The sequence below is a fragment of the Heterodontus francisci genome, chromosome 3 (genome assembly GCF_036365525.1).
Source record: "Heterodontus francisci isolate sHetFra1 chromosome 3, sHetFra1.hap1, whole genome shotgun sequence".
Lineage (NCBI taxonomy): Eukaryota > Metazoa > Chordata > Chondrichthyes > Heterodontiformes > Heterodontidae > Heterodontus > Heterodontus francisci.
The window spans coordinates 121,953,547-121,966,291 of NC_090373.1; the positions used below are offsets into that span (position 1 = coordinate 121,953,547).

General features: G+C 40.8%; 1 protein-coding gene across 9 annotated transcripts in view; it reads right to left on the reverse strand.

The window, feature by feature from the left end:
* Positions 1 to 12,745, reverse strand: part of epha7 (eph receptor A7) — a 280,108-nt gene that overhangs the window by 44,373 nt on the left and 222,990 nt on the right. For 2 of the 9 annotated variants that reach the window (XM_068025783.1, XM_068025782.1), the window contains exons 7-10: positions 12,024 to 12,192; positions 4,132 to 4,285; positions 3,143 to 3,184; positions 1,685 to 1,740 (exon numbers count right to left, since the gene is read on the reverse strand). In XM_068025783.1, coding sequence (XP_067881884.1) covers positions 1,685 to 1,740; positions 3,143 to 3,184; positions 4,132 to 4,285; positions 12,024 to 12,192 — 421 coding nt within the window. Of the gene's footprint in view, positions 1 to 1,684; positions 1,741 to 3,142; positions 3,185 to 4,131; positions 4,286 to 7,019; positions 8,184 to 12,023; positions 12,193 to 12,745 lie in introns of those variants that run through there. The other 7 variants (XM_068025795.1, XM_068025784.1, XM_068025814.1 and 4 more) reach the window with 5 other exon arrangements.

Sequence of the window (12,745 nt, forward strand, 5' to 3'; positions counted from 1 at the left end):
AATTTAATGTGTTCATTAATTGAATTTAAATTTCACCAGCTGCCATGGTGGGATTTAAACCTGTGTCTCCAGTGCATTAGCCTGGGCTTCTGGATGGCTAGACCAGTGACATTACCATTACGTCATCATTTTCCCTTGAGCACTCCCCTCGAGTTCTGCAGCATGTGCCTTCAGTACTACAGCCAGGATATTGTCAGGACCCATAACTTTTACAGTATCCAGTGCCTTCAGTCGTTTCTTGATATCAACGTGGAATGAATGGAATTGGCTGCAGACTGGCATCTGTGATGCTGGAGACCTCAGGAGGAGGCTGAGATGGATCATCCACTCGGCACTTCTGGCTGAAGATGGTCACAAATGCTTTAGCCTTTCCTTTTACACTGATGTGCTGGGCTCCTCCATTGCTGAGGATGCTCCTCCTCCTGTTAGTTGTTTAATTGTTCACCACCATTCACAACTGGATGTGACAGGACTGCAAGGCTTTGATCTGATCCGTTGGTTGTGGGATCGCTTAGTTCTATCGCATGCTGCTTCAACTGTTTGATATGCAAGTAGTCCTGTGTTGTAGCTTCACCAGGCTGACACCTCATTTTTAGATATGCCTGGTGTTGCTCCTGGCATGCTCTCCTGCACTCTTTATTGAACCAGGGTTAATCCCTTGGCTTGATGGTAATGGTAGAGTTCGGGATATGCCGGGTCACGAGGTTACAGATTGTGGTGGAATACAATTATGCTGCTGCTGATGGCCCACAGATGCCCAGCTTTGAGTTGCCAGATCTGTTCGAAAGCTATCCCATTTAACACAGTGGTAGTGTTACACAACACGATGGATGGTATCCTCAGTGTGAATGTTTAAGTGGCATAATAGCTATTTCAGGCACCTGAGCCATTATGGCCGCCAATGCTTTTCCAGCATAGTTTGTCCATAGCAAATTGCAAAACAAAATTTGGAGGTAATAGCACCAGAAAAACAGCAGCCATGAGTTGAACTTCTCCTGCACAGATTTTACACAGTATAAATAAAAAGAAAAACAGTAAATGCAGGAAATCTGAAATAAGAACAGAAACTGATGAAATACACAGCAGGTCCTTCAACATCGGTAAGGAGAATAGGCAGATTAAAAGTCTCGCAGTAGACACTTCAGCAGTTCTGATGGAGGATCTGTATCGGAAATGTTAACTTGTCCTTTTTCTCTTCAACGTACTGCTGGACCACCTGTGCATTTCCAGCATTTTCTGTTTATACAGATTTCTGGGGGTTTGCAACTTTAAATGTTTTTGGCAGCTATGCTGCCTCCACTGTAAAACTAAACAGCTATTCAGCATAAACTGTCAAAAACTAGTACTGTAAAATAAAAACATTCATTATTGCATTCTTTATGATTGCATGTCTTCATTTTGTATACCTTTGAAATGACTGCAACAATTTTAATTCACAGTTTCTTAGGCTCGGTCTTTGGTGGAATGATGCAGGATAATCAATAAAAACACAGTCATAAACATAGCAAGTAACTTATTAGAGCCTTGTTGATGCATTATATTATTGCCATGTTTAACTGTTGCAAAGTTCAAGGGGGATAAAGGACAAAATATAACTCTACAAGAAAGATCTGCAGAGAATGAAGAGCATTTGATAAAAAGGCCCAAGTGCTTCTGAGAGCTGAGGGTTAATTAGTATACTTACAGTGGAAATAGAGCTCTTCATCCCCTTCCTGCTCAGCTTTGCTGTAACCACAGTGCCTGAGTAAGAAAATGAGAATTCATCAAAGTTAATACACCTTTGATATAAATCAGCTTCAGCTGGCGAATATATTTGCCAGCACTTGCTACAGGACTGACTGACTGATCAAAGTTACCGTTCAGTATAAGATTCTGGGATACAGTATCCAATATTCAGATGTATACATTCATTTTTGGACATGTCCTCTCGGGCCTTCGTAATCTTAATGCATGAGTGTACATTAGACCATGTTTTTTGTTCATGTTCATGCAAATCTTGTACACTAGTCTGAATATTTTGTGCCTGTAGATTATGGATATTTTGCCCCTGTATTATATGCTGTTGCATCCTATGGATATCCTGGGATAAAATTCAGTTTTGGCAGAGATGCAAAAAAACAGCTCGGGCACTTGTACACCCTGCCTGATTTGTCTTTACATTGAAGTCAATGGAAAGGGAAATCAGGCACATTGTAAAACGAGCGGCTGATTCACTACAGTCCATCCTATGCTCTTGCATAAGTTGAATTTTACCCCTTCTGTGTCTGTATCTGTGCATTACTGTAGGGTCTGATATTTTGTGCTATTGTGTAGTTGGCTCTGTATTGCACACTATTTTGCAGTATGAATATTTTGTGTTTGAACTGTGTGATACTGTACAATCTGATACTTGTACCACAATCCAAGCTATTGTAGAGTCAGGATATTTTCTGCCTGAATTGTATGCTGCTGTGTAGTGTGAATATTCTGCCATTGTACTGTGCACTAATGTACAAATTAGGATATTGTATTAGGATACTGAGCTATGCTCATGTGGGATATGGAGAGATTTAAACTTTCTGATTTACAAAGTAAATATGTGTTGCTTCGCTATATGCCATTCTATGTGGTAACAACACTGTAGAATAGAGTGGAGCGTGTAAAGGAAAGAACAATGGGAAACCGGGTTTCAAGTTACAAAATCACAGAAATATAATCTAAACTTTCCAATATACAAATCTTGCAGTTTGCAGGCCTGTAGAGTAAATATATCATTTTATGAACCTGGCAATAACACTGTACAATATTATTGTACATATGTGTTAAGTGTGAACAGTTAATATGTTACAAAGTCTAAATCCTCGCTTTGTTTATCTTAACGGAATCAATAACCCATCGGTAATATCGCAATACATAATTTCCAGGCTAATAAAATGCTTTATCTACCCTGTATGCCTGTGGGGTACACATTGGTGTATTAGAAAGAGCAGATGGTATTTTGCTATGGCAGTATTTCTGACACCCAATATCCTATTCTTCTACTATGACCTTACACCACCTGCCCATTGTTCTGCATTATTAATAGCCTCGCTCCTGTGCAGCTTCAGATACGATGCTAGACAATTAACATAAACAGAAACAAGAAAAAAGTACAACAACTTACATTTCTATCGCTCTTCTCACGTAAGGAAAACATCTCAGAATGCTTCACACGGTGGAAGAAAGATGAACATCAAGCAGGAGAAAAAGGGAAACAGTAGTTTAGGGATGAGGGCCAAAGCATGGTGGAACAGAAGGATTTTTAGGAAGCATTTTAAGGAAAGGGAAAGAGGTGCCAAGACAGAAGGCTTTAGGGACGATGGAGCAGAGACTAGTGGCAGGTAGGTGTTGGTGGGAGCCGAGGAGGATGGCTTCTGCTGTACCAAATTTGAGCTGAAGGAAACTTCAACTCCTCCAGGTGTTAATACTAGCCGATTGTGATGATGCTGGAAACAAAGAGGTAAAAAAAAGAAAAGAAAGAAAGAAAGATTTGCATTTATATAGCGCCTTTCACGACCTCAGGATGTCCCAAAGCGCTTTACAGCCAATGAAGTACTTCTGAAGTAGAGCTGAGTGCTGTCAGATTACTTTGGAAATTGACTTTATACCTGCAGATGATGTCACCAAGGAATACCATATCAATGGTGTAAATAATGAAAAAGAGGGAGTCAAGGATGGAATCCTGAGGTACACTTGTGGTAACTGTGCAGATATGAGAGGAGAAATCATTGGAAGAGATGGAATTTCTCAGTTCAACTCAAGTGATGTAACAATGAGAGAGAGCCATGCCAAGGAAGTGGAATGCAGAGAAAAGATATTGCAGGACCACATATAAAATATTATACAACAACAAGCCATGGAATGAATTCAAGATGTACACTGGGTTAGTTGACGTTAATTCTTACATTTATAACCAACTGAAGACTGTGAACATCGCTATTTGCCCTATCTAGTTCTAGTTAGCTGACGACTTTCTGCTACCGCAACATGATCGGAAAAGGCTTAAGGCCTTAAATGTGGGCTGTTGTCATCTGCCCAGCAATCATACACATTACAATCATCCCCTCTCCCACAATAGAATGCCCTTTAATTGTACACACTACAATCACGTACCCCTCGATCATGTGCCCCACGTCTGCATGTTCCTTAGTTCCATACCTTCGTCCAATAATGAAGCCAAACACCATGAAGACCAGAATGATAGTCCCTGCTACGGCGACCACAGCAATGATAATGACTGGGTTCTGCTCAGTGGAAGCAGCTGTAGCTAGGAATAGAATGGAAAGCATTTCACATCAGGATGGCTGAGATCACAGCAGGGCAATATTTCACAAAATTTTGGGGGTAAAGGAAATATCCAGATGAACAAAAGCTCAAACAAAGTTAACATAACTCAGTACAGTCAATGTAGCTTTTCTTAGAAAAGAAAGCAGCTTCTATATTGTCTGGATATCTAGTTGATGAATCTATTATTCTGTTCATGAATGCCTCACATCCCTTTAGGTATGCAACTGACTTCTCACAATTTACATGCACCCTGAATAGATGCTTAAACCTGCAATACTCTTGGCATGTTTGATCAAGAAAACAAGGACTTCCTGTTAGCAAATACATTTCTAATCTTTCACAGACACTACAGACAAATCTGAAGAATCCTCAATCTTCTGATTGAATCTTCTCATATAATCATGCATTTCAAATAATCAGTTTAACTACTATTGAAAAGATTGAAGTGGGCTTGCAGCCTTAAGAATGTAATAAAACCAGAGGTTTTCTGTTAATGTAATCAGAAATTCCTGTACTTGCATATTAAAACAAGGCTGGCCAAATACATGCCTTTAAGAGAAGTGTACAGAGGAAGAAAACTGATGCTATTAGTGAATAATGAGATTTCAAATTGACCCATTTAAATCATAAATATTTTAGCATCCACAGACAAAGGATGGACCAAAACTCCTATTACTAGATTACTCACATTTATCTTTAATTAATTGCTGTCAATGTGTTTTGTTAGGTTTCTCATTCCTCTAGTCAGAGCACTCAATGTCGGCTGCCAGAAGTACAAACTAAGGGTAAATACTGTAACTGAAGATTTATGTAATTAAATTGCTGTTGCACAGAATGCAGTTTACACAAGACCTATAGTTAGGATTATGTCTTCTATCATTAACGTATAAAGGGAAAAAGGTCATCAAAAATCCAGTGTATCAAAAAACGAGTATGAACTACTTTGGGCAAATGATCAAGAACAGCTGATAAACATTCCCAGCAAAAATAAATGGAAACGAACACAAGCAAAATAATGGAAGAAATTACTTCATCCACTGGGATTCAATTTCTCTTTTAAACGTGTACTTTCTGAACGGACTGAAATTGTACGGATGAAACATAAATGACCCTTATCATACACTGAATAATACCACAGTAATAGAAAAATGAGAGGTGTATGGATTCTGGCTTAAAGATATTCTAGATTCCAGCAAAGCATGCTGAAGTACTGCAATTCTGGAAGGGTGGCTTACATGTGGAAATTTTTGCTGATAAGTGCTAATACTCTTGGAGATTTGTACAGCTTTGACAGCTATGAAGCAGGCATCTGTTTATTTATTGTTAAATGAACCATCGTTTGAATCTTTTAACGCCGTCAAATTCACTTACTGAAGTCAATTTAAATAACAGGACAACAGTTCCATGCTTACAGTGCACACATAAAAAGTCCTCCTTCGTGCTCATACAGTGATAATAAAGAGATATTCACAAAATGCATGCATATTGTTTCCTTTAATGCACTTGCAATTGTGGGAAGAAGTGAGATTATTTGGTCTCACTGATTCCACTGAAACTAGGTCGAACTGCAGTTCCTAAATAATTCCAGCAGTAGCCAAACTCGGATCTTCCAATGAGTGAGTCCGGCTGGTGCCAGCTAACCATATAATTGTGGAAATCCAGCTAGAGGGCCTAAAGCTTCAGACACAGACAAAATGATTACTTACTACCTTTAACTGCTCAGCATCGATACTGACTTCTTAAATTCCTACTTCCTCGCTTAGTTTGATTACAAGGCAAAGAATGAGTGCCAAAAAATAATGAAGTACTGCACTTATCATAAGCAGAACAATTACAACAATGTTATCTCATTAAGAAAATCTAAGCTGATTGGAAAGCTAATAATCTGCCCATGTGTAAGTGCACTGAAATACTAGAAAAAGGACATCAATGAAATCTTAAGGGCTTCCTGGTAAGTGTTAATCCCAAATGGGCTGACCCCAACACTACAGGTGAAGGTTGATCTTGAGGCAAGATTAGAAAATTACAGAGTTAATCTACTTATGTTGGTGGGAGATGGAGGGTGCCCAAAGGAAAAAAAAATGTGCTAGGGGAAATGAGAGCTTTGTTAGGCAGCAGTCAATTACATTAATTTGGAAACCTTAATTAAACAATATTTAACCATTCCCTTTCTTTTTGTCACTGTACAGTTGTGTCATTTTTGGTGATTGATTTGATATTCAGAACAGAGTCCTGCCATTTAAACATGAACATTAAAAAAATCCATAGGAAGATTAGGAAACCAGTCAAGAAATTAGATAAAATAATAATGTCATACAATGGTGTAAAAGAGAAAATATAAGACACTCAGATGGACAAATTCTGAGGCATACAATAGTTATTCTCCTTTAAATTGCTCTGAAACCATTCCTGTCAGTTTTTAAATGCAACTATATTTGTGAAATAGATACAAGTTAAACAGTATGAAGAGAATAATCACATTGGTCCATTTGTTGATATAGCTGTTTTTGAATCCCTACAAGACAACAAGCTTGAAATCATTCCCTCATATCTGATGATATTTTGTTTACATTAACTATTGTGAAAGGCTAAAGACATTATTGTTTGGTTGACAGCAGTTATTTGTGGTGATTAGAAAGACATTAAAGTAATAGCAATTGTGATGTGACCAAGGCAAATTTATCAAGTGATAATGCACTGCTGATTTCAGGAAAATAGGTCAGCATATGTCACATAACATAATCAGCATACACTAGCACGCTCAGTACACATAATAAAGCACAGCCAATATATAACAGTAATATCAGTTTCTATCACACAATACAACCAGTATATAATAACATTGATATTGCATAATGTACAACAGAGCAAGTTACCATGAGCACTATCAGTGTATCTCATACAAGACAGTCAATATATATCATATAACATACGCAATATATATTAGCAATGTCAGTATACATCATTTAATAGTACGAGCAGTATGTAACAGATTTATCATTACACCTAATGTAATAGAGTCAAGTGCTAAAGTCAGTAATTGTTAACATGCGATGTATATCAGTCACATGCAAGTATACAATCAGTGTTTAGCAGCACTCTCTGTATACATAACAGTCAGTATATAGTAGCACTGTCAATGTACATCCTTTGGCACAGTCAATATATCACAGTGTATATTCAATAGCACGGTCAGTGGATAACATACGTATACAGTGCAATTAGCAATCAGTATTAGTAACATTATCAATTCATATAAGAGTCAGTATATAAAAGCAGTACATATAATAGTCAGTATATAGTGGCACTTTCAGTGCAGATATTATCTAAGACATTTGGCATATGACAGGACTGTTAGTGCATATAATAATCTGTATATAACAACATTGTCTCTATATAATAGTTGGTATATCTAAAACAGTACAGAACAGCATATATCATGCAGCAGTTGTCAGCATATATCAAGTAAAATGATATGTGTTATGCCATGTTTATTATTCATTAAAATTATATTTAACTAGCCAATGGGAGATGACTGCTGCTGAAATCCTGTGCACAAAATATTAAAGCTATGTCTTCAAATCCCATTGTTAAACTGATTACTGGAAAAAAAGTCGGTTATCAACTCGTGCCTCTTTCACAGCAATGCACAGATTCAGGGTTGAGACAAAGTATTTACAGCTGATCAAAATGACCTTGTTTAATGAGATTCTGTTTATCATCTTAAAGCACAAAAAATACAGAAAAAACAGCAGATTTGGGAAAAAATCTTCAGCTATTTTCCCCACTCATGCCTTTCCTTGATGTTGTTGATTCTTTACCTGGTTACAGTTCCATAGACCCATGTTACCATCTGGCAACTCAGCTGTCATTAAAAACTGGGATTAAACAATGTGTTGGTTAATTTGTGAGACTTGACAGCAAGTGTCAACCAACAACTGTCTCATTGTCAAGCCCAGTCCTGTTCTCATTCAATATTCACCGACATGCTCCAATACAAAGATTTTTTTTTTATTCATTCATGGGATGTGGGTGTCATTGGCCAGGCCAGCATTTATTGCCCATCCCTAATTTCCCTTGAGAAGGTGGTGGTGAGCTGCCTTCTTGAACCGCTGCAGTCCATTTGGGGTAGGTATACCCACAGTGCTGTTAGGAAGGGAGTTCCAGGATTTTGACCCAGCGACAGTGAAGGAACGGCGATATAGTTCCAAGTCAGGATGGTGTGTGACTTGGAGGGGAACATGCAGGTGGTGGTGTTCCCATATATTTGCTGCCCTTGTCCTTCGAGGTGGTCGAGGTCGCAGGTTTGGAAGGTGCTGTCTAAGGAGCCTTGGTGCATTGCTGCAGTGCATTTTGTAGATGGTACACACTGCTGCCGCTGTGTGTCGGTGGTGGAGGGAGTGAACGCTTGTAGATGGGTTGCCAATCAAGCGGGCTGCTTTGTCCTGGATGGTGTCGAGCTTCTTGAGTGTTGTTGGAGCTGCACCCATCCAGGCAAGTGGAGAGTATTCCATCACACTCCTGACTTGTGCCTTGTAGGTGGTGGACAGGCATTGGGAAGTCAGGAGGTGCGTTACTCGCCTCAGGATTCCTAGCCTCGACCTGCTCTTGTAGCAACGGTATTTATATGGCTACTCCAGTTCAGTTTCTGGTCAATGGTAGCCCCTAGGATGTTGATAGTGGGGGATTCAGCAATGGTAATGCTGTTGAATGTCAAGGGGAGATGGTTAGATTCTCTCTTGTTGGAGATGGTCATTGCCTGGCACTTGTGTGGCATGAATGTTACTTGCCACTTATCAGCCCAAGCATGGATATTGTCCAGGTCTTGCTGCATTTCTACACGGACTGCTTCAGTATCTGAGGAGTCACGAATGGTGCTGAACATTGTGCAATCGTCAGCGAACATCCCCACTTCTGACCATATGATTGAAGGAAGGTCATTGATGAAGCAGCTGAAGATGGTTGGGCCCAGGACACTACCCTGAGGAACTCCTGCAGTGATGTCCTGGAGCTCAGATGATTGACCTCCAACAAACACAACCATCTTCCTTTGTGCTAGGTATGACTCCAACCAGCGGAGGGTTTTCCCCCTGATTCCCATTGACCTCAGTTTTGCTAGGGTTCCTTGATGCCATGCTCGGTCAAATGCTGCCTTGATGTCAAGGACAGTCACTCTCACCTCACCTCTTGAGTTCAGCTCTTTTGTCCATGTTTGAACCAAGGCTGTAATGAGCTCAGGAGCTGAGTGGCCCTGGCGGAACCCAAACTGAGCGTCACTGAGCAGGTTATTGCTAAGCAAGTGGCGCTTGATGGCATTGTTGATGACACCTTCCATCGCATTACTGATGATTAAGAGTAGGCTGATGGGGCGGTAATTGGCCGGGTTGGACTTGTCCTGCTTTTTGTATACAGGACATACCTTGCCAATTTTCCACATTGCAGGGTCGATGCCAGTGTTGTAGCTGTACTGGAACAGCTTGGCTAGGGGCGCGGCAAGTTCTGGAGCACAGGTCTTCAGTACTATTGCCGGAATATTGTCAGGGCCCATAGCTTTTGCAGTATCCAGTGCCTTCAGTCGTTTCTTGATATCGCATGGAATGAATCGAATTGGCTGAAGTCTGGCATCTGTGATGCTGGGGACTTCAAGGGGAGGCCTAGATGGATCATCAACTCGGCACTTCTGGCTGAAGATTGTTGCAAATGCTTCTGCCTTATCTTTTGCACTGATGTGCTGGGCACCCCCATCATTGAGGATGGGGATATTTGTGGAGCCACCTCCTCCAGTTAGTTGTTTAATTGTCCACTACCATTCACGGCTGGATGTGTCAGAACTGCAGAGCTTCGATCTGATCCGTTGGTTATGGGATCGTTTAGCTCTGTCTATCGCATGCTGCTTACACAGTTTAGCATGCAGATAGTCCTGTGTTGCAGCTTCACCAGATTGACACCTCATTTTGAGGTATGCCTGGTGCTGCTCCTGGCATGCCCTGCTGCACTCTTCATTGAACCAGGGTTGGTCTCCTGGCTTGATGGTAATGGTAGAGTGCGGGATATGCCGGGCCATGAGGTTACAGATTGTGGTTGAGTACAATTCTGCTGCTGCTGATGGTCCACAGCGCCTCATGGATGCCCAGTTTTGCATTGCTAGATCTGTTTGAAATCTATCCCATTTAGCACGGTGGTAGTGCCACACAACACGACAGACGGTATCCTCAATGTGAAGGCGGGACTTAGTCTCCACAAGGACTGTGCGGTGGTTACTACTACCAATACAGTCATGGACAGAAGCATCTGCGGCAGGCAGATTGGTGAGGACGAGGTCAAGTATGTTTTTCCATTGTGTTGTTTCCCCCACCACCTGCCACAGACCCAGTCTAGCAGCTATGTCCTTTAGGACTTGGCCAGCTCGGTCAGTAGTGGTGCTACCGAGCCACTCTTGGTGATGGACATTGAAGTCCCCCACCCAGAGTACATTTTGTGCCCTTGCCACCCTCAGTGCTTCCTCCGTGGTGTTCAACATGGTGGAGTACTGAGTCATCAGCTGAGGGAGGGCGGTAGGTGGTAATCAGTAGGAGGTTATCTTGTCCATGTTTGACCTGATGCCGTGAGTATGACTATGTCAGGCTGTTGCTTGACTAGTCTGTGCGACAGCTCTCCCAACTTTGGCACAAGCCCCCAGATGTTAGTAAGGAGGACTTTGCAGGGTCGACAGGGCTGGGTTTGCCGTTGTCGTTTCCGGTGCCTCGGTCGATGCCGGGTGGTCCATCCGGTTTCATTCCTTTTTATTGACTTTGTAGCGTTTAGGTACAACTGACTGGCTTGCTCGGCCATTTCAGAGGGCATGTAAGAGTTAACCACATTGCTGTAGGTCTGGAGTCACATGTCGGCCAGACCAGGTAAGGACAGCAGATTTCCTTCCCTAAAGGACATTAGTGAACCAGATGGGTTTTTACAACAATCAACAATGGTTTCATCATTAGACTAGCTTTTTTTTAATTCCAGATTTATTAATTAAATTCAAATTCCACCTTCTGCTGTGGTGGGATTCGAACCCATGTCCCCAGACTTTGGGTTACTAGTCCAGTGATAATACCACTACGCCACCGCCTTCCCCACAAAGATTGCTGAATAACTATCAGGAGCAGGTCTTGAGACAGGCATTTGGCCCCTCATTTACATAAGTAGGGGCCTAACACCTATTTTAGGCAGGTTCCACAGAGCCTAGGCAGCCACCTATGCCAATAAGAGTCCAATTGTAGCTTCTTAAATGACTTTTGGCAGAGGTTAGCTAAATCAGCACAGTTTCCCACTGTATAAACTTACTCAATCTTTGTCAGAGCCCATGAAACTTCACCAAGAGCGAAAGGAAGTTTGTCATTAAAATCTAAGGATTCAACAATGCATTGGTTTATCAACAATGTGGCAAGGTAAAAACCTTGTGCAGAGCCAGTGCATTAACCTTTCTCAATGAAAATATCTTCCCTTCTCCTCCCCTTAGTTTCTCACTGCAGTATAAACTCATTATTAGCCAGCAGAGAAATCTGCCAGGTAACCTAGTCCTGGGCCTCTGCCATTGCTGTTATTAGACTGATCATGAAGCACAGTCTGGGATAACTCACCTCAGCCTTCCCTTTCTACAGATTTTGAATCAGGCTGAATCTGCTTTGAGTACCTTTTCTTGCCTGAAAACACAGAAGGGCAGTTTTCACAGATCTTACCTGTACTCTCTTCAAGGGTTAAGACTTCCAGCCTGGGACTGTAGTTCCCATAGCCAGCAGTGGTGAATGCTCGGATCTGGAATATGTAGGCTGTGCCTGGTTTCAGGTTATTAATGGTAGTTGATGTTGCGGTAGCTTTGACTGTGGAGTAAGTGCGTTCTTTTAGATTCTGGAAAACAAATAACTTGCATTAAAGGCTGCGGCAAATTAAAAAATGGGAGAGAGGGAGTTTATGATTTCAGAGTTATACTTAACAAAATGAACTTTATTTTTCAAAAGATCTATGTTATACATATCACAGCTAATGGTATCTCCATGAATGAGCTAAAGGGTGTTTATTTAATTGAAAGATTCAAATAACATTCACAAACCACTAGAACTTCGATCTTGCAGCTTGTGACATCACTTAACCTTTGTGATTAATTATAGCCTTGAAAGTTACCCCAGGAATCCATTGTATTTTATCTAGTGGTATCCCATCTTGTTAAAATAGGCTTTTTAAAGCTTATTCCAGTCTATTATTTTAATACTTTCATCTTTGTTCAGATTAAATCTCTCAAAAGGAAGAACCCAGCCTCCAAATAGTCTTTGTTTAATACATAGAATTCAGCTCCAGTATCTAGTTCCAGCACTAATTCATTTTTATCACTTCATCTAAACAGCAAAAACAAGCTTCAAAGTGAATGCTTTCCACTTAGTAGAGAGAAGTCATTTACTACTGT